Source organism: Notothenia coriiceps, unplaced genomic scaffold (assembly GCF_000735185.1).
Source record: "Notothenia coriiceps isolate Sejong01 unplaced genomic scaffold, NC01 NC01_scaffold00032680, whole genome shotgun sequence".
Taxonomy (NCBI): Eukaryota; Metazoa; Chordata; class Actinopteri; order Perciformes; family Nototheniidae; genus Notothenia; species Notothenia coriiceps.
Genome location: NW_011365381.1, coordinates 97609 through 117365, shown reverse-complemented (window position 1 = coordinate 117365; position 19757 = coordinate 97609). Strand labels below are relative to the sequence as shown.

Genomic DNA, 19757 nt, shown 5'->3' with positions numbered 1-19757 from the left:
CAATTTTTGTTCAGGTCAGTGAGTAGCTGTGATGTCTGTCTTCTATAGAGATATTCAGGTAAATAATGATGTCCCCTCTTGTGGTTAAGAGATTCGGAAAGTTTCAGCCAAATAAGGTTGATTCTTTCTATTAATATAAGAGAGATAAAAAAGGTCTGAATAACTACAATGGTGTATCTAGAGATAAATGATCGTTTGTTCTGCAGTCAGATTATGAGTCATCGTTTTTGTGCTCAGTTGTTGTTGGTTGATGTTGTTGTGTGGTGTGTTGTGTTAGGTGAGTACACATCATCGTCATATCAAATATAGCAGCTCTGTGACGAGTGTATGTATTCACTTCGTTTTACGACCTTTATTCCCTGGTTTTGAATCTTTCTCTTATCTTGAGATTACTGTCATTGTATTTGTTTTATAAACCAAACATATGGTTATTTTGATGATTGTTTTTCGCAAACTCTATGTTAGAGGCAGCAGCTGGAGTATGACGGGGGATCGGACACAATCTCACCTCCCGGGGGGAGGTCACTGAGGTCGTCAACAACTTCACGAGTGGCCAAAGCCCCGGGGGTGGATGACATCCGCCCAGAAATGCTGAAGGGCTCTGGGTGTTGAGGGACCTGTCCATGGTTGACACGTCTCATCAACGTTGCGGTGGAAGTCGGAAACAGTTACCGAAGGAGTGGCAGAACGGGGTTGGTGGGTTCCTCTTTTTAAAAGGGGGATCATAGGTGTGTGCCAATTTACAGCAGGCATCACACTACTCAGCCCTCCCAGGAAGTTTACTCTAAGGTACTCAAAGGAGGTCAAAGGCCGATTGGTCGAACCTCAGATCTGAGGGAGGAACAATGCGGATTCCGTCCTGGTCTAGGAACGACGGATCAGCTTTTTACTCTCGCAAGGATCCCTGGAGGGGGCCTGGGAGTGACGCTTATCCGTCCTACATGTGTCTTTGTAGAACTTGGAAGAAGGCGTATGACCGGGGTTCCAGGGAGTCACTGTGGGAGGTGCTGCGGGAGTATGGGGGTGAGGGGTGTCTCTCTCCAGGTTGTTCCCCATTCAATCTCTGTACTCCCAAAGCGCGAGAGCTGTGTCCGGGTCCTCGGCAGTAAGTCGGACCCATTTCAGGTGAGGGTTGGCTCCTCCACCAAGGCTGCGCTTTGTCACCAATCCTGTTTGTAATATACATGGATCGGATTTCGAGCGTAGTCCGTGGGGGGGGGGGGGGGGGGTTTGCAGTTCGGTGGACTGAGGATTGCACCCACTGCTTTTTGCAGATGATTTGTGGTTCTGATGGCTTCATCGGTCTGCGACCTTCCAGCACTCACTGGATCGGTTCGCAATCCGAGTGTGAAGCGGCTGGGATGAGGATCAGCACCTCCAAAATCTGAGGCCATGGTTCTCAGGCAAGGAACCGGACGTCCACTCCAAAGTAGGGAATGAGTCCTTACCCCAAGTGATAGGACTTCAGTATCCTCGGGGTCTTGTCTCGAGTGAGGGAACAATGGAGCGTGAGATGGGTCGGCAGAATCGGAGCAGCGGGAGCGGTACTGCCAAGTCGCTTTAACGCACCGTTGTGACAAAGGCAAAGCTCTCTACCGCGCCATTTTCGTTCCTACCCTCACCTATGGTCATGAAGGATGGGTCATGACCAAAAGAACGAGATCGCGGGTACAAGCGGCCGAGATGGGTTTTCTCCGCAGGGTGGCTGGTGTCTCCCTTAGGGATAAGGTGAGAAGTTCGGTCATCCGGGAGGGACTCGGAGTTGAACCGCTCCTCCTTCGCGTCGAAAGGAGCCAGTTGAGGTGGTTCTGGCACCTAGTTAGGATGCCACCTGGGCGCCTCCCTAGGGAGGTGTTCCAGGCACGTCCAGCTGGGAAGAGACCAAGGGGTAGACCTAGAACCAGGTGGAGGGATTATATCTCTTCGCTGGCCTGGGAGCGCCTTGGGATCCCCCAGTCAGAGCTGGTTGATGTGGCCAGGGAAAAGAAAGTTTGGGGCTCTCTGCTGGAACTGCTACCTCCCCGACCCGACCACGGATAAGCTGGAGAAGATGGATGGATGGATGGATGGATATCGCAGTGGGGCGTGGCCAGCAGCAGCTCATTTGCATTTAAAGCAGAATCAGCACTTTTTAATATTAAAATGATTTGCCCTTTTACATTTGTTAGATTAAAGTGCTACAGGTTTTTTTTGCCTGCTGACCGGCTGGTCCTGTGACTCGTATTTTTTTTGTAACTAGCTGATGCTCAATCTCATCCTCTTCTTCAAAGTCACTGTCAGACTCAGAATTTTCAGAAATGTGATCCTCACATTCTGAAACCTCTTCCTCTACATCACCATCAAATGGTTCTATCTCTTCCAAAATCGATTGCAAGACCCTCTGAGCAGAGAATTGTTTGTCCATCTTGATCAGTTGTGCTAAGGACCCAAACTGGCAAAGCTTTATTTATTGTTTCCCGCCCCAAATTTGCAGCTGGGCTAGAATGTGAAGCGGTTTATGGCATGCTACAATTATCTGTTTAGTATTTCAAGCAAAACACTTCAGAGACATGTTTTTATATATCTGAGACCTATAATATATTGTTGAAAAAGAGTATAATAGGGGACCTATTATTATGAAACTATTTCTCGATTTCTAGCAAATGGCCTCTTCCCTTCTTCTTATCAAACCTACTTCCGGAGCTCTTGCTCAGACCAAACCCATCTTTGCACACAATCCTCATTTTGGTGTCAACCACACAACTCTCAAGTTTCTAGAACTCATTTTGCATGGTTACAACTATCAGTGACAGACAGATAAACAAACAAACACCTGTCACGTTACTCATTTCTGTAGTAACTTAAGTTATGAAAAGTCACACTTTGTCTCTACATGACTCTGACAATCTATTAAATGTTTCTTTAAGTTACCATTGCCTGTGGTTTCACTGCTAGTTGCTGCTACTGGAGGGACATCTTGGCAGGCAGAAGCAAAAGATGCCAGAGCTTGTAAACACAGGAATTGGCAAAACGGATTGTACCAAGTGCATGCCCAATAATGGGGGGCATTGGGGATTTATAGTTGGGAGGTTTGGTGGTGCTTATGTTAATTGCTAAATTAAATTTCCTGTTTTGTTTAATATGTAGTGCCATTGGTAGCTTTTGGCTGTTTAAATGTTTGTTTCGAAATGTTACACCGCATGCATGCATGGTCCTCCTTGGTATTGTTTAAAGATGCCATACAAAACTGAATATCATTATTTGCTTGTTTTGCTACATGTTTTAGAGCGAAAACACTGGAACGCAATAATGTATCAACATGTGCATACAATTGCTTGTGCCTTTAATACAACCATAATATTTATACTGCATATAGATATAGATATTTATAGATAGACTGTATATGAGCCAATGTAAGATACGTCTCATGCGGGATTATAAATGCATGCTTTACTTTTATGCAACTTTGACTGAACTTACACAACAAAGGCAATTTGGCTCTAACATGGCAAACAATTGGATAATAAAACCTCTTACATTTTCAGAAAGCGAATTGTGAACCCATCATTTTCACTTATTTTGTTTTAAAAGTTCTCTAAATTGTTTTATAGAGTGTCACTTGTGGTCATTGTCCACCATACCACCATATAAAATTATCATTGGGGAAACAATAACGTTTCAGATATGGTTTACTGTCCTGAATCATGGACAAATACAGCATGTTTAATGTGAGGGAAAGTAGGGATTACAGACAGCACAGAATGTATCAGAGTTGTAGTTCAGACAGTGATATGAGCATCTGACCGAGATCATTTTTGTTGTTGTTTTGTGCACGCTGACCCAGCTAAACAATCTGAAAACTGAACAACTGAACAAACAGGAAACCATTCATCCAGGGCCAAGTTTTTCCAAAAGCTTCCTTCTGAAGCTCCAAAATTGCCTTTGTTCTTTTATGAGCCAAGCGACAATGATGTTCCAGGATTAATTTGCTATTTGGATACTGAGCCCGGTCCAGTTATGTAAGAAGTGACGACAATCCGGCTCAGCTCTCATGTGGGACAGGATGTATCAGCTTCTTGTGTATATAACAATAGAATATCAATGATGTTTAATGAGAGATTTAATTATACATTTAACCAAAGTTAAGTTAATGAAACCGATCAAATGTTTTGACAAAACACTACAGGTAAATTGGGTTAAAAGAGATCTCTAAATTTCACCTTTATTTTTTATTTTAAAGTTTGCTGATGTAATGTTCAAATATGCAAATGAGCCACATTGAATATGTGCTTGTTTTGGTGAATTTTGGAAAAATCCCATCCACAAATAGAAAAAGTATGATACAATAAACACTTTGATAAGTATTGTATGTGTTTTCTTTCTGCTAGTCTACATGTTATGGAAGCAAAATAGCCGACACTCAAAAATAAGAAAATGTGTGCCTGAAGTCCCTCTCCTTGATGAGATGAGGGCAATCAGAGATATCACAGCGATCAACATCTGAGTAACAAGTCGGTCAGCTTCATTTCCTTTTTTATTTTCCTTGAATACGGACTTCCTGCTTTGATTTTTCCTGCCTTTTGTATGTCCATAGATGTTTCATTTCATGTTATGGGAGTTTCCATCCAAGTCTGGAGAAACACTTCTGACTGTGGGCCAGCCCATTATGTGGGACATTTTTTATAGGCTCAAATTATTCCTAAATTTTTCCTAAGTTTGGACCAAAACTCTCAGTATGGAAAAATCTGTCCATAGATGACATGACAACTATGTTAAATATGTACATTTTAGTTTATTGTTGATGCTGTTGATTTGCTAAATAATCAATGGCAGAATCCAGAATCTCATATCTGGTAAAATGACCAGGGGTATGATTCAAATAGTTATTTCTACACATACAGAAATTAACTTAACTAGAAAAAACTAAAAGTATTACTCACATTAAGACATGCAGAAAATACTTTTCACAACACCCACAATAAAAGTAATTGTTGACTTCTGAGAATACAGTGACCTTGTATTAATGAAGCAATATTCTTATTTATCTCAGCCTTTAATCACAAAGACAACTGTGCACTTTTTTTTTTAGCTCTGAATGAAATCCAACCTTATCATAGTGGTGACCCTATACTTGAAAATAAAAACTTTACAACACACAGAAACTTTAAGAACTTGACTTGTTATTTTAAATCTGGAATGAAATAAATATGACTATAGGCCTACATAAAATGTAATTAAAGACAGCGGACTGCGTGTTGAGTACAACAGTACATTAAGAACTTTTTTTGATATTTGTTCATGTTGCACCATCATAATTAGTCCTTACAGGAGCACAGGAAACAAATCACATTGGTGCCCCTGTTTTAAGCAGACAAAAGACTGAGGCCAATTTATGTCCTGTGCTATTGGCAAATGTTTAAATGTGATAATATGCATTTGGCGCAAAATTGCCCACTTTCTTTGTAATGTTTTTGCTATGCTATTTTTTTGTTCATTGCAAATACAGCCCAATATGTAAAACTCAGATGCCTCATGCAGTTACAGGGAAATTGCTGTCTTCAGGGTTTTCACAGCCAGACATTTGACATATTTTATTCTCAGCTAGACTTCCTGCCATATTCTTTTAGAGTCTGACACCAACAGCAGAGACAGACTGAGATAGTATACCATAATGTACGGTTTCTCTCACAGGCATTCCATGACTGGCTGTAAGTGTATCAGACACAAAAAGAGAAAACTGCAAAATGAGACTTCCAGACTTATATTTAAAAAGAATAATAAAACCTAATAAAACTCCCTCATCAATGCATCCTATATTCATGAACCTACATATGGACCTTAAAATGTTGCTCCAATACAACAAGTCAATAAAATACACATTAACTCAACTTAAATGCTATCTAAACTATCTCATCGTTTTACACACTAATGTTTTCTGTGACAACAAACAGTTGACAAGACAATCTCTGGATTACAATCAAAACGCCACATTTTCCCTTAAACTGTCCTGATAGTAATCAAGGGCTTACACTTCTGATACAGTGATTTGAGGCAAACATTGTACTCTGTAAAAATGGCTTAAAAAAATGTCAGGGATCACTGAAAAGTTTCATCGACAGCATTGAAATAAATAATGGCACTACTGTATGTTAGCATCATTCGTTCCAACCAGCTACCACAATCAGAGAAATGCAAAAAGATTATGAAAAATGACAGCTCATCCACAAAACAGTTTTTCAGAGAAGGAAGGTCCGCCCCACAGTTGTCACTTTTAGAGTGTATAATATGTTGAAGCCCCAAGAGAAGGGGGAGTAGCAAGCCGGCTGTGCCCCCAGACGATTAACTGAGATCAGGCTGTGCTGCAGCTACACTACCCTGTTCTTCACCGACCTTGGTCCTCCTTTTCTGTCCTGTGAAGGAATGGACTGTCCTTCCTTTGTCCGACATCTTTGTCCATTTACCATTGATCCTGCTGGGACCTTACTGTCCATACATTCCTTTCAAACAATGAGGAACAGCTGGGTGCTAGGAGTAGATGGTAATGACTTCCCGACCGCCTCCACGAACCAACAGGACACGGTCTAGGCCGTCCATCAGGACCTCCAGAAACTCCATATCTGAGAGTCAGTTTGGTTAAAGACAAACTGTACATTACAGCAACACAAGCTGCCATTTTCAGATTTGTATACTTTTAATCTCAATTTCTTCATCTGGAAAGTACTCTGATCAGTTGTGAATACAGTATTTGCGACTTGCAAATCCTAACAAGTTGTACTAATTTAAGTAATACCCTCCTTTGCATTCTTGCTGAGAGTTAGACAAGAAGATTAATTGCACTTTTTAGTATGGTAACAGCTACAGTCAGCAGCCAGTTAGCTTAGCTTAGCATTAGGACTGAAAGCAGGGATAAACAGCTAGCCTTGAACTATTCCTTCAATATCTTAACAATATCATTATCCTTTGACCAATTTACTGTCCAAATAATGGCATTGCTAATTAAAATAAATGTACTGATTTTGCCCAAAAGGATACAGTTCTCGTCCCCTTTCTTGTTCTTCGGGGGGCCCGGCATGTTTAGCAACACCAGCTGGGAATCTTTGGATTTCTTGAGCACCACGCCGTTCAGCTTCACAGCCGTGTGCATCCTCCGTACGTTGGACTGGTTGCTACATCAGAGCAGAGATGTTAATAACAGCATTGGATAACATATCTTTCACAGCTGAGTATGATTTTCTCAATCAGCAGTATGAGTGATTGAAAATCTGGTGATCATGAAGGCAAATACATTACTCAGTCACATGCAGCCTCCATAGTTGTGATCATGCACTCTGACTCTCATGCAAAGTGGACTAAAGATCTAATGGCATGCCAATACGCAATTGATCATCACACTGTACATTCACAGATAGCTCATGCACGTTTATAAAAAAGAATCGAAAGTTGAAGAAGTGACTTACAGGTTTTCCCACTCACTAGAAAAAAAGGTGCAAAAAAACAAAACATGTCCAACATCAATGCATAATAATAAGGGCTAAACCTTGAGATATGGATTAAATAGGGCTTGTTTGTCCTGATGCAGTATAAACATACAAAAAAAGATCAACATTATCGAAGGCAAACCTTGAATGACACAAAAGGCAATATGATGAAGAGCAGCCATAAAAAAAGAAAAAAAGAGTTTAACCCATTTTTAATGTTATCAGCCCATTAAAGCGACTGTGAAATGAGCGAATGACATCAATCCACACATGATCACAGTTTTAAACAAAACTACTTTGTTAGGTTATGTTAAGACTGTTATGCAAGTCTGCCTATATATGTTAATTAAAATAAGTAATTATTGAATTTGATATCACTACAGGACACAAACAGATGTCTTTAAATGAAGGTCCTGTGTTGCACACTAGCAGCATATGTGAATTTATTTATGATTTCAACAACATTGATACGAGTACGACATATTAAAACAATAAGTAAAATCCTACGACTCAAAAATGTATTATGTTTGCCCTTAGTTGAATAAAAACTGAATGTTTGACGTGTTGGGCGCTATAACAGCATTTATTTTTTATTTTCTTTCAAATCTACTTACGGTTTCATGTTGAACATGTCCTTAACTCCCATGGTCTCTCGTTGTCTGTTCCTCTCGTTGACCAGTTTGTCTTTGGTCCAGGTCATGTGGACCCGATCTGGAGGGGCACCTGCAGGTTTGTCGTTCATTGCAGCATGAGACGCTGTGTTGCGGTCGTGGATCAACTGGGCCTGAACATGTCAGATCATAACAAATCAGATTTTTTCAGCAATGTAACAAACATATTTATTTTGTCATTTATTTTAAAGGTCCCATGTCATGGCCGTTTCTACTGATCATAATTCCATTGTTGAGGTCTACTAGAATAGATTTACATTGTTCAATGTTCCAAAATCGCATTGGTTTCTCATACAGCATCTCTGTATAGTATGTGTATTCACTCTCTGTCCTACACGGCTTGTTGGAGCTCCTGCCCCTCCCCCCTCCTATGAGCCCAATGGCCGTCTGCGAGACACAGCGAAACCAGCCCGGACTCACACACACACACCCTGGCTGGGAGTTTGTGTGTATGCTCACACACCGACTCACAGCCTCGCCACGTCCCGCCGTCTCAGGGAGGAGAAATCGGTGGAGCTGCAGCTGAGAAAAGATTGAGCGTGTGTGTGTGAGGAAGTCAGCGGATTGGTCCATTTGGACCAATCCACGGACTTAACATAACGGCTCCGCGGACGTAAAGTAACGGCTCCACGGATTGGTCCATTTGGACATGGGCACGTCACTGTACCCAGGAAGAAAAAGAGACATCTCCAACGAGGCGTTCTGGGGCAGCATAGACACGTCTTTTCTGTGTTAGAGTTTTACTCGCTACAGGGTGTACTTGAGGGTACTGAGGGTTTGTGACTCTGCAGACCGTTTACATGCAGAAAAACCTTCATAACACACAAGGCGACGGGTAATCCCCGGAAAAGCATGACATGGGACCTTTAATAAAACATTGGATTTCCAAATAAATCCTTTCTATTAAAGGCCTAAATTAAAATGTTCAAACTCTCTAGCCAAATCACAAAGCAACACAACTTGGCAAATATGTAATTGCTTAAAGTTGTTATATAAAATTATGATCAGAAGAGGAGGTTAAAAAAAAGTAATGATTTAGATGTTGTTACTTTAAAGGCAGTGAGGTAGACAGGCTTATAGTGATGAGAGTACATGCAAGAAATACCACAGAAACACAAACTGAGTGTCTTTTCTTAGTAAACCTCCTGCTCTGTGTACGTGATCTCCATCGGTTGTCAGTGATGTTATATGTTGTTGCAGTCAAGCGATGAGTAGGGCACCGGGTCGCCAACTTTCTACGGTGCTGAGGCAGGTTGTGCCTGACGTTGCTATGAGTAACGATAACCAGCTAACCATATCACTGAAATCTAGCACCTCATTTGACCACGCCTTCCGTGGGTCAATATTGACCACAATGACATCAAGGGGGATAAATGTGGCATTTGTCCGGAACTCCTAAACAGACGTCTATTTGGCTCTATGAATCCCTCTAAGAGAAAAGAGGGAATGCAATCCAAACCATACTGAAAGTGGAACATAATCTAATGTTCCCATATACAGAGAAAAATCCTCTGGGTGCTCCAAGTGCCAGCGAGACATTATACTTGTTGATGTTACAAATTAAATTAGAGTTTTTGGATTAAGGAGAGAGATGTTCATGTTTATTAATACATGTTGGACTGTCTTCATCCATGGGAATAACATGTAAAGATTTTGTACAGGGGTTTAGTTCCCCTTATCTCAATAACTATTGGCTAGTAACAACATGACAGTTTTGGTTCCTTCAGGATCCCTGTTTCTAAAAACTACTAACATGTCAATTTCAAGTAATGTGAGTGTGGCTCTCAGTGAGCAGGTTGTCTTCCTCTAGTGGCCACTTGTGGTGCCTGTGTCTTTACCCAGTCAGCATTTACAGGACAGTGAAAAGAGGGAGGAGAGAAAACGATGAATCCCTGAGTTGAGCTTCTGATGACAGCACTGCCTCGAGCATTGCAGTTGTTATGAATGGATTATTATATGATAAAGGATGGCGTGATGAATGGTTGGAACAATGGTTGGCTATAACAAGCCGTCCTGTGGCTACCTCATCCTCAGGTATGCACTGGGTGATGAGGGAAGGCACACCTGGAGACTTCTTCCTCTTTATGGAGCTGCGTGATACATCTGTGATGCTCTGAATCTGAAGCCGTTGTCCAATCATAAAACCCGGTTGGGGGAGAGTTTAAAGATCAACATAAGCAGGGCGTTTCTATGGCCGATATCTCTAACATACTCACACCAAAAGATGAATAGAGGTAAGATACAACAAATATTTACATTTATAATGAGTGTCACAGTACCTCTCTCTCCCTCTCAGTGCGGGACAGCTGCATCTGTTTCAGCATCTGAGACCGCTGCTCCATCACCAGCGTCTTCTCATAGGTGAAAGCGGAGATGTCACTGTCATGCTAGGGGGACACAAAGAACATTTGCAACCACAGATTGTCATTCAAACACAAAGTTGTTTTATTAGCTTGATTCTAAATTTGACATATTCTATTTCTTTATCTCTGTGAAGTGTCTCCGAGCACCTGCACATTTGAGGCATTTGATGCAGGGTTTGTTACAATTTAAAGCAGTTTAAAGTATTCAGCCTTTCGGTATCCTGCTCAAGGGCAGGTATCATCATTTGATACAAAATCAAATCGACTGAGTCTCACCAATTCCACTACCTCCACCTCTGCATCCAGGCGTAGGTGGTAGAGAAACATCTGGAGGTCTTTTTTCATCTGGATGGAGTTGTCATCCATCTGGGCCACCGTGAAAATACGCATTTTACACTTCCTCCATACCTGCAGAGGAAGGAGATGAATCAGTATCAGCAGGAATAAGGATGTCAATTTAAGAGCACTTACATCTATCTTGGATCTAAGAGGGAAATGTGAGCAGGAAACTCAGCAATTAGTCAGCTATGTGAAGGGTCAAAATGTGATGCAGTTCATAAAAACACAATAGATGATTAAAAGAAGGAAATAGAATTTGGATGGGGCACCTTGTGTTGACTGAGTAAAAATGGCAGCAGCATGAGGAGTCCTCCGTCATGAACGATCCACCACACATCAATGGTTCCCTCCTCCAGACGCTCCTGGTTGTTAGGGAAATGGTCGATGTTCTTGGCAACCATCAGAGCCAGATGAGCTGACGTGGTCTCCCTTACAGTTTCTATTCAGAGAGAGAGAGAAATATAGTGAGAGAAATTGCATTTCAGATCTTTTATTTTCACGGTGGTGGGGATCAGCCACATAAGTTGTGTATCTCCCTGATTCAGTCTTTACTTTCTTTTCTCTTGAAAAGATCAAAGGTCCCTGTACTTGTTGCTCAAAAAGGCTTTTGTGTGTCTTTAAACAGCTTAAATCATTTTTTTAAATAACCCAGATTGGTAAAGTTTTAAATATCTGAAAAAAATAGTTCATTAGGAAAATGTTAAATAATAAAGATTAAGTGGATATGCTTAGTATAAACTGAATTAAAAAAATGTCACTTACTTAATACCTTATGGACACTGCCATTCACACTGACATGATAGACAAACATCTAATGAGACACTATAAATTGAACTTATGGAATAAAATAAGATGCAAGAAACATTTAATAGAAATACTTACATTGTGCGCATAATTATGTTTTTTTGTTAGATTCAATAAAATGTAAGTGAACCTAAGGAATGAAATATTTAACATGTATACATATCAAATTCGTGTCATTTTTGGAATACTGTAGAATCCTCCCCTTTGACTTTATCCTGGCACACGCTCCTGTGTAGTTTACCTATGAAGTTCCTCCTTGCAGAGGGGTCCCGGGCTTCCGTCCAGCCTGTGGGCCAGGCCATCAGCACAGCGTTGTGTTTCATTCCTCCCAGGCCGGCTGACTGGATGAGAAGGGAGAAACCGTCTCTCAGGTTGGACGACACCACCACATGGGAGAAACCCTTCATCTTCTCCACAGCCATCGTTGCTTTCAGGTTCTGTGAGAGGTGCAAAGGAGAGGAATGTAAAACAGGCTTTAAATGTAGAATTTTACGCAATACTACGAGTGAATCATTGCTTGAATCACATGCTGGCAGCCATTGTTCTACTTGTGTAATGAACTTCCTGTATACAAGTAATCCTGGCAAATGTAAGGAGAGCAAAAGCAGCACTCTGGTTATAACTGACACTGGTTTCAACGTCACTTATATATCATTTATCTTAAACTCAAACTCAAGCATGACCAATGATGACACATAACAAACCATCCTAACTTTTGACACCTTTATAAATTGATGATATGCTAATACACTTTATGTTTACAGCATGTTCTGCTTTACCCCAAGTGTCCAAAAAATATACATTAATGCAGATTAAAAAATATATATATATACTTATTTAGAGCTTATGCTAAAAAAAGATGAGAAAACAAATGATACATCTACACAGCTGGATTATATAAGATAAAAAGAAAGAGCAATTTAGAGAATTGTGTTGAAGAGTCATAAGCTTTAGCCATGTGAGTATTGCACAACAAACTTTAATAATGTGTAATGTTCATTTTACAATACTGTACATTAATGTCTGATTGATAATGATTGAACAGGCATATATGTTTACCATGTGAATAGGTGCAGCTATTTTTGGCCCTTCTAAATGGGTAGCCATTAATATTTAACACACAGTAGACCTGAGAAATACACAGGACCCACCTGCTCTCCAGTCTTGGCTTCGTTCCCCCGGGTCATGAAGGTTCCCTCCAGCACCGAGCACACGATCGTCAGTCCTTTTCCAGCTTTGAGCTGCGTGGTGAAGGACATAAGACGAGGGTGCTTTACCGTCAGGTCGGAATCCAACTTACACAACACCAACAGCTGGGGCCTGAAGAGAGAGAAAATAACATTTAAGAGACACATTAAGAATGACATATAAACAATTAAAGTATGTTGTTTGTAAAAATATGATTAAACAAGTTGGAATAAAACGATGTATTAAATGAGTGTGCAGAGTTCAGATGATTTAAGAGCCTAACAGATCTTATTACATTATTCATTACTACCAAAACACACCTTAATTTCAGACTTAAATGCGTTGGAGCTGCATTGTGGGTAATGTAGGGGCCAGGTTTCGTCAAGGAAGAAGCATACATCAAATAAACAGCTGCTTTTCTTCAGCTGCAACTATTTTGATCCTTTTTTCTGGCATTGTTCGTCAATTAGTTTTTTTAGATTTATATTCTCCCTATTTCCCCCGAGGTACATTTTAATTTGAATGATATGTCTTCAGAACTATCCCCTAACCCTTCACCGTACACACACACACACACACACACACACACAGGAGTACCTCCAATTTTTGGTGTGTAGTGGTACTTCCTCTAGCCGGATGAGAGCGTATCGCGCTGCATTCAAGGACAGACCTCTGATCCCGTCCCCCCATTCCTTCACAGCCCTGCAACCAAATAGAAAAGTTATACCTCTTTCCAGACATTTAAAAAAGTAACATTTAAATATTTAATCATACAGTCTCAGTAGCAGGCGAGATATGAAGCTATATTATATTTCACATAACAACAAATACACACAGTTGTTCTTGAAGACTGCCTTCAATGGAGTGTTTAAATCAGTTTTTATTTAACTCACCCTCTGTACTCAATGTACTTATAGATACAGCCGGCTATCACCATGGCAACCAGGGCGTAGTACCAGGAGGAGATGAACATGAGGGAGAGACACAGACTCATCCCTAAGAAGGACAGGGTCCTGAACACAAACGGTACATATTGGTACAAGTATAAGGACCAACATCTGTGTTTTCAATCAAAGCTTTAGAGAGCTTAAATCTTTCATCAAAAGCGCAGGATTAATATTAGATTAGGTTTTTGTTGGAGGCTGCTTTTACCAGTGATAGAACTTGAAGCGAGGTCTCCAGTTGGGGGTCCGGAGCAAAGTCTGAACAGCACAGGCCAGGTTCACAAACAGGTAGCACATTAGGAAGAACCTACACACACACACACACACACACACACACACACACACACACACACACACACACACACACACACACACACACACACACACCATGTACAGTATACATCACTTCAGGTGATATTAAATTGACTTACATGCATTTCCTGGAGACTTATCCTAACCCTAACCCTAACCAACACATATCATAACCCAACACGTTCTCACTCCCAACCCGTCACATGTTGACGGTCGGTCAGGGCCCCTCCTCGTCACTCTATTACGTNGTATACTAAAATAGATTTACATTGTTCAATGTTCCAAAATCGCATTGGTTTCTCATACAGCATCTCTGTATGTGTATTCACTCTCTGTCCTAAACGGCTTGTTGAAGCCGTTTAGGACAGAGAGTGAATACACATACAGAGATGCTGTATGAGAAACCAATGCGATTTTGGAACATTGAACAATGTAAATCTATTTTAGTATACCTCAACAATGGAATTATGATCAGTAGAAATGGACATGACATGGGACCTTTAATATTAACAAATGTTACTATAGCTTCCACCTCTTCATCTGAGAGCCATCTAGTAGCTCTCAGAACATTTCTGCTGTACTTCTATGATTATGTGCCCTACTTTGTCGCCTGGGATAAGAATGCATCCAATTTTATTTCCTTCAGAAGCAGTCAAGAGGAGCTCACAAACTGCATGCATTTCATTCTGGCCACACAATTTCAATCCAATCTTCTAACAGATGTAAAATGGAGATGACATCCTTGACTGCTATTACTGTGTCAAGGACCATGTCCAATAGAGTAAGCTAAAAACAGAGCGGTCCTCTAAACATCTTGTGCGCTTGCATCCTTGTCAGACAACAGCCATGTAATAGCTAATTCTAATGCAGGCAGTTTCCCAGCAGCCCCCCCCCCCCACACACACACACTGTCAAAACTACCCTTATGGATGTTAATCTGAGTGCCACGCCTTTGACAGAATGAAGTCCTCAACTCCCTCTAAAGCTCCTAAAGTCGAGCTGTAGCTAGTCAGACTAATCTGCAGACGTGGAGTGATGCAGAAATATGTATGCCAAACATGACATTCCAATAGAGCCCCCCCCCGCGCTGTTCCGAGTTCCAAAATAGACGTGTAAGAAACGACAAAAGCAGCAGGCGAGCCCAGCATTGTCTCCGCATGACCTCAGTAAATAAATGGAAGTGAACAGTGGGACAGACCAGGCAGCTCCTATAACTGTCACTTTAGTTGGGAGTATGGCCTGTTTTTTTTTACATGATATAACGAAGAATGTTCTTACTGTGTGTGTCAGCTACCAAAAATAGTGTGTGTATGTTTTACAAAGCCTTTGTTTGAAATGCAAAACGTTTCACCGTTTTAGAAGAACATCAAACCTACTGACAGACACCGAGTGTACATTAGCCATCAGTCAGGTACTGAAGTATTAACACTAAAACTTTGTTCTTTTTCTTGCTGCTCACAATGATAATGAATGCCAATATACACTGAGGATTATCTCTTTCCGCTTAAAGCAAGGCTTCACAGCAATTTGGTCCGGTGAAGGCCGTTCTCCCGTCGTTAAAAAGCCGTTTCAGTGGGCTGGTCATTAAAATGTGGCAAGCAGTGGCTGACATGTCCATCCAGAGGCATGCTGCTTGCCTCATCATGTTCTTTAATCATCGCATGGGAAGAGAGCGGCCCACACGGGGGTCACTTTCAACGAGCCGCGCCCCGAAACGGACACTCAGACGGTTCGGGATGCAATTAGAGTCCAATTAAATCCTACATGTCCTGACCCAGGAGCGACTATGTAATGAAATCCGAGGGCCACTGCTGGATGGCCCGAACAGAAAGAGAATGAGTGACTGGCAGTCAAGGCCTTCCCCCTATGGCACTACAGTAAATAATGTGTTCTTATTTCACTTGAATGGTTAAAAAGGCATTAAGAGGGAAAGAGAGAGGAGTGGGAACAAGCATCCAAAATCAGATAATGACAGCAGGGAGAGATACAGTTATAGAAAGAGAGGAAGCAACAATGTCAGGACTCTTAATCCCTAGGACACACAAGTTATCAATCTCCTGTAAATGTCAGGCACTAGGATATGCCCTCATGAATGATGGATATCTGCCTTGTTTTGTTTTTTTCATCTTCTCTACATTGTATTATTGAGTGAGCGCCATCGAGGGCTTAGAGTCTATCTTCAGATGAAATACTCCCTCCTTACAGTGGCAGCAATACCTGAATCCCAATGACCCCTGTGGAGAGTGTGCAGTGGGGGAAACCAATGAGCAATAGTGCTATTTTTTAAGTTGTGTCACCATGGAAAAGACCACCTCCTGTAATAAAGCCTTAAAGATTACAGGGAGGAGAGAACAACCTTCGATCCATGTCATTCTTCAATTGTTTTACAATGCTTTTCCTAAGAATTGAGTGGGGTGGCGATTAAGATTTACTTTTCTGAGGACACTCTGGAGCAACCTCAGGGACCCATGGTGGTGAAAACAGACCCAACACTGGCCTATCTGCATGGTAAAAACAACAACACATTCATTCATTCCCCAAGGCAACTGTTTTATTCTGTTTCAAAAGCAAAGAATTTATGATATAATCATTTGGAAATTAACTGTCTACTGTACAAATATAAAACTAACCAACTCTACAGGGACAGACTAATGTGGTGAGGGCCTGAGGTTACTAAAGACTCACACTCCAGGTCTTCACAGGAATATCACAGGGATCTTGTGGGATTATTGTGTGGAGAATCTGAGTTGAATTCCAACTAAAGCAACTACTCAGATAAAAACCCTACGAAAAGCAGCCACCAATTCCAGTCCCAGCAAACTGCCACACTTGGCTGTGGCTCGCCTCGTGCTCAAGGGAAACAGGCTGCATAATTCTCAAAGAGAGAACCAATTAATTTTAAACATGTAATGCTCTGAGTGCATGCGCCTGCATCAGTTGCTGCATATCAATATGGATCTGTTTATTTCAGGCACAAAGTTTAATTTCTGAGGGAGTTGGCTGATTAATTAATTAGTACTTATTAATCAGATTAACATTTTTGTTAACAGCTGCTCTTCTAATGACATATTCATTGCATATGTTCAAACTAGAAAATGCAGTCATGGTTTATACAAATCTTGACAGCTGGAAAGAAATACTGGTTCTTCATAATAAACTGTTAAAAACTGGAGAGCCTCACAATAATCATATTATAGCCTATTTGTTACCTCAAGCATGATCTGAACTTTGATGAAGTTATGGGGAACAAATGTGGAAAAGTGTCAATGACGTGTTTAATCAAAGAAATTACAGCGGTAATGGATTGCTTGTGTGTAAGTGTGTGTCATTAAGAGGGACTGTGTGTCACGGTGAGGTGTCGCCTAATGAGGAAATTACAGGTTACGTGCAAAAGGCTAAGCATAATGAACACATCACAGACCCGGTACCGCCACAAATGGAAATGCCAACATCCAACATAGCAGGGGAGCTACACACTAATGGCCCCGTGTGATGACTAACCAACACCGTGTCCCTCTTACCTTGAGCTTGTGTGGAGTGGATGATTAAGGAGGAAAATAAAATCCATGTGGCGCGCCACATCGATCTGCTCCAGGAGTCCTCAAACATTGTCCCAAACCGGGCAGAATGGACAACAAGTGCCCGGTGTGCTTCTGTGTCCGTGTCCCGGTGTGGTTCCGCTGCTGTCCGTCTGACGCCGGGTCTCCGTGCGGGAACCTGCCGGCACTGGATCCGGGTAAAGCGCACCGATCTGGGAGCGCAAAACCGAGCCTCTGTTCCTGCAGCCTGTAGTGACCGGAGAATTTCAGAGTGTAAATTCGTTTTTACATTTATAATGTTTTCTTGTTCCACAGACTCCGTAGGATGGAGAGATATTTTCCTAGAAGTAGCAAAGCAGCCTTAGTTGATTTCTTTGAAGTATTGGATGCAACTCAGTCAGATGAATCCAGGTTAGTCCATTGCTCGCTGCACCTGTAACAAGGCAGGATCATACTTTTTCACTGACTCTTCATGCGTCCTGGAGGTTATCTTCCTTTCCTATGTCTTACTTCAAACTTCACCCGTTGCTGCCGGCACCCCGAGTGGTTCCAGTTTTTCCCCTCGCAAAAAAAAAAAGAAGCGGACAGACTTTTACTCGAATCCTGTCCACAGCGCGCCGTCAAGGTCGGCGTTTCAGTTTGACAGACTGGAGGAGAAGTTCAGCAGCGAGGAGAGCAAAGAAAGAGAGCAGAAGGGGGTTAGGAGAGCGCACGCTGTCATGGTCAGAGCCTGCCGCGGAGGAGAGCCCGGCTGCCGGTGTGCGTCGGATGAGGACGAGTCCCGGGTTCTTTATGAGGAAACATTAGGATCTGACGTGCAGGCAGCGCAGCGCAGGTTGCCACCAAGCGGCCAGGCGCAAAAACACACTGTTACAACACTAGGCTTTCACAGGAGAGAGGGTTTTTTATTGCTTTCCACGCCACAAAAAAAGGTGGAATGAATATAGTCCTTTGTTTAAGTGATTTAAGGAACGCGTGCTTGTGTTGCTAGAGTAGGGTGCCTGAGGGGAAATCATTGTAATACTTCTGTTGGGATTTACTATGTGTCGGAGTTCATTGACCTTCTAGTATTTTAAATGTCCCATTGCATCATTAAAATTATTTATATGTTGGCTACCTTTTAATCCATTGATGGTTCTGTAGGTTAGTGCAGCACACCTTCTTTTCTTTCTCTTTTTTTAAGGATGTTTGAGGACCTTGTCATGGATGGAAAAATACATGAATGGCTGTGCTAAGTCTATACAAAAGCCAGGACTGAAACTGCTGCATGTTATCTCGTCTGTGTTGGAGAGGAAGGAGGACAAGGAGAAGGGGGAAATGAATGAGTGCAGGACAGAAGTAGGAAGAGTGGAGAGAGAGAAAGGAGGGAGGGTGATAGAGAGTGACTGAGCAAATACTGTTGCCAAAATGACAGTATCAGTAAAGTGGAGGCTGAGGGAGAGAATGAGAGAGCACGACAGAGCAAATGTTCCTGTCTTGAAAATGACAGTGCCTTGCTAGGAGAAAGCAGGAGTGCTTAATGTTTTTTTGTTCGGTTTTTTGCGAATAGCGAGCCGCATTAAAGCCACCACAGGGCAGTAAGGAAATAATGCACCATGGTAATAGCTTCTGTTGTTTCTCGGCATGATTTTCTGGATCCTGTTAGCTTTCTCCCTCTCATCCCCAAATGTGATACCTTGCACAAAATGTTATAATAAGGAGAGTTAACATCAGGAGAACCAAGACGGAGTGGTTCCTCGGCCACCCTCAGGGCTGCTCAGGGACCCCATTATGATTTTTCAAAGTACATACTGTGACTAAACTCAGCAAGAGGGCAATTTAGTAAACCTCTGGACACAATATTTGAGCCACAGCATTTCAAACACAACTTGCAAAAGTCCTTGGTTTATGTGGCTCTTTTTCTGCACTCTTCTTTCTCCTGCAGATGCCAAAGCAGCCAGGTGTGAGCCCTTGTAGGTGTAGATGAGCAATATCTAGCTGTGATCACAGGTGCTATGGCAGCTTACTGAAAGCTATACTCACCTCAGTCAGAGACACTTTTTTATCTGGCCCTAGAATTAACCACACAACTGGGAATGATGGTTCCCAAGTTACTGCAGACTGCAATTATTTCAAGTAATCCTGACATTTGCCCAGGGCA

General features: G+C 41.8%; 1 protein-coding gene across 1 annotated transcript; it reads right to left on the bottom strand.

Annotated features, from left to right (window-relative positions):
• Positions 1-3885: 3885 nt before the first annotated feature.
• LOC104961049 (solute carrier family 12 member 7-like) lies at positions 3886-14096 on the bottom strand. The gene is made up of 12 exons (XM_010789253.1): positions 13975-14096; positions 13716-13835; positions 13420-13524; positions 12786-12954; positions 11876-12071; positions 11100-11269; positions 10768-10899; positions 10408-10515; positions 10152-10247; positions 8072-8241; positions 7012-7145; positions 3886-6596 (listed from the first exon to the last, which is right to left on the bottom strand). The coding sequence occupies exons 1-12, from the start codon at positions 14061-14063 to the stop codon at positions 6505-6507; spliced, it is 1581 nt and encodes a 526-aa protein (XP_010787555.1). The 5' UTR covers positions 14064-14096; the 3' UTR covers positions 3886-6504.
• Positions 14097-19757: the final 5661 nt, after the last annotated feature.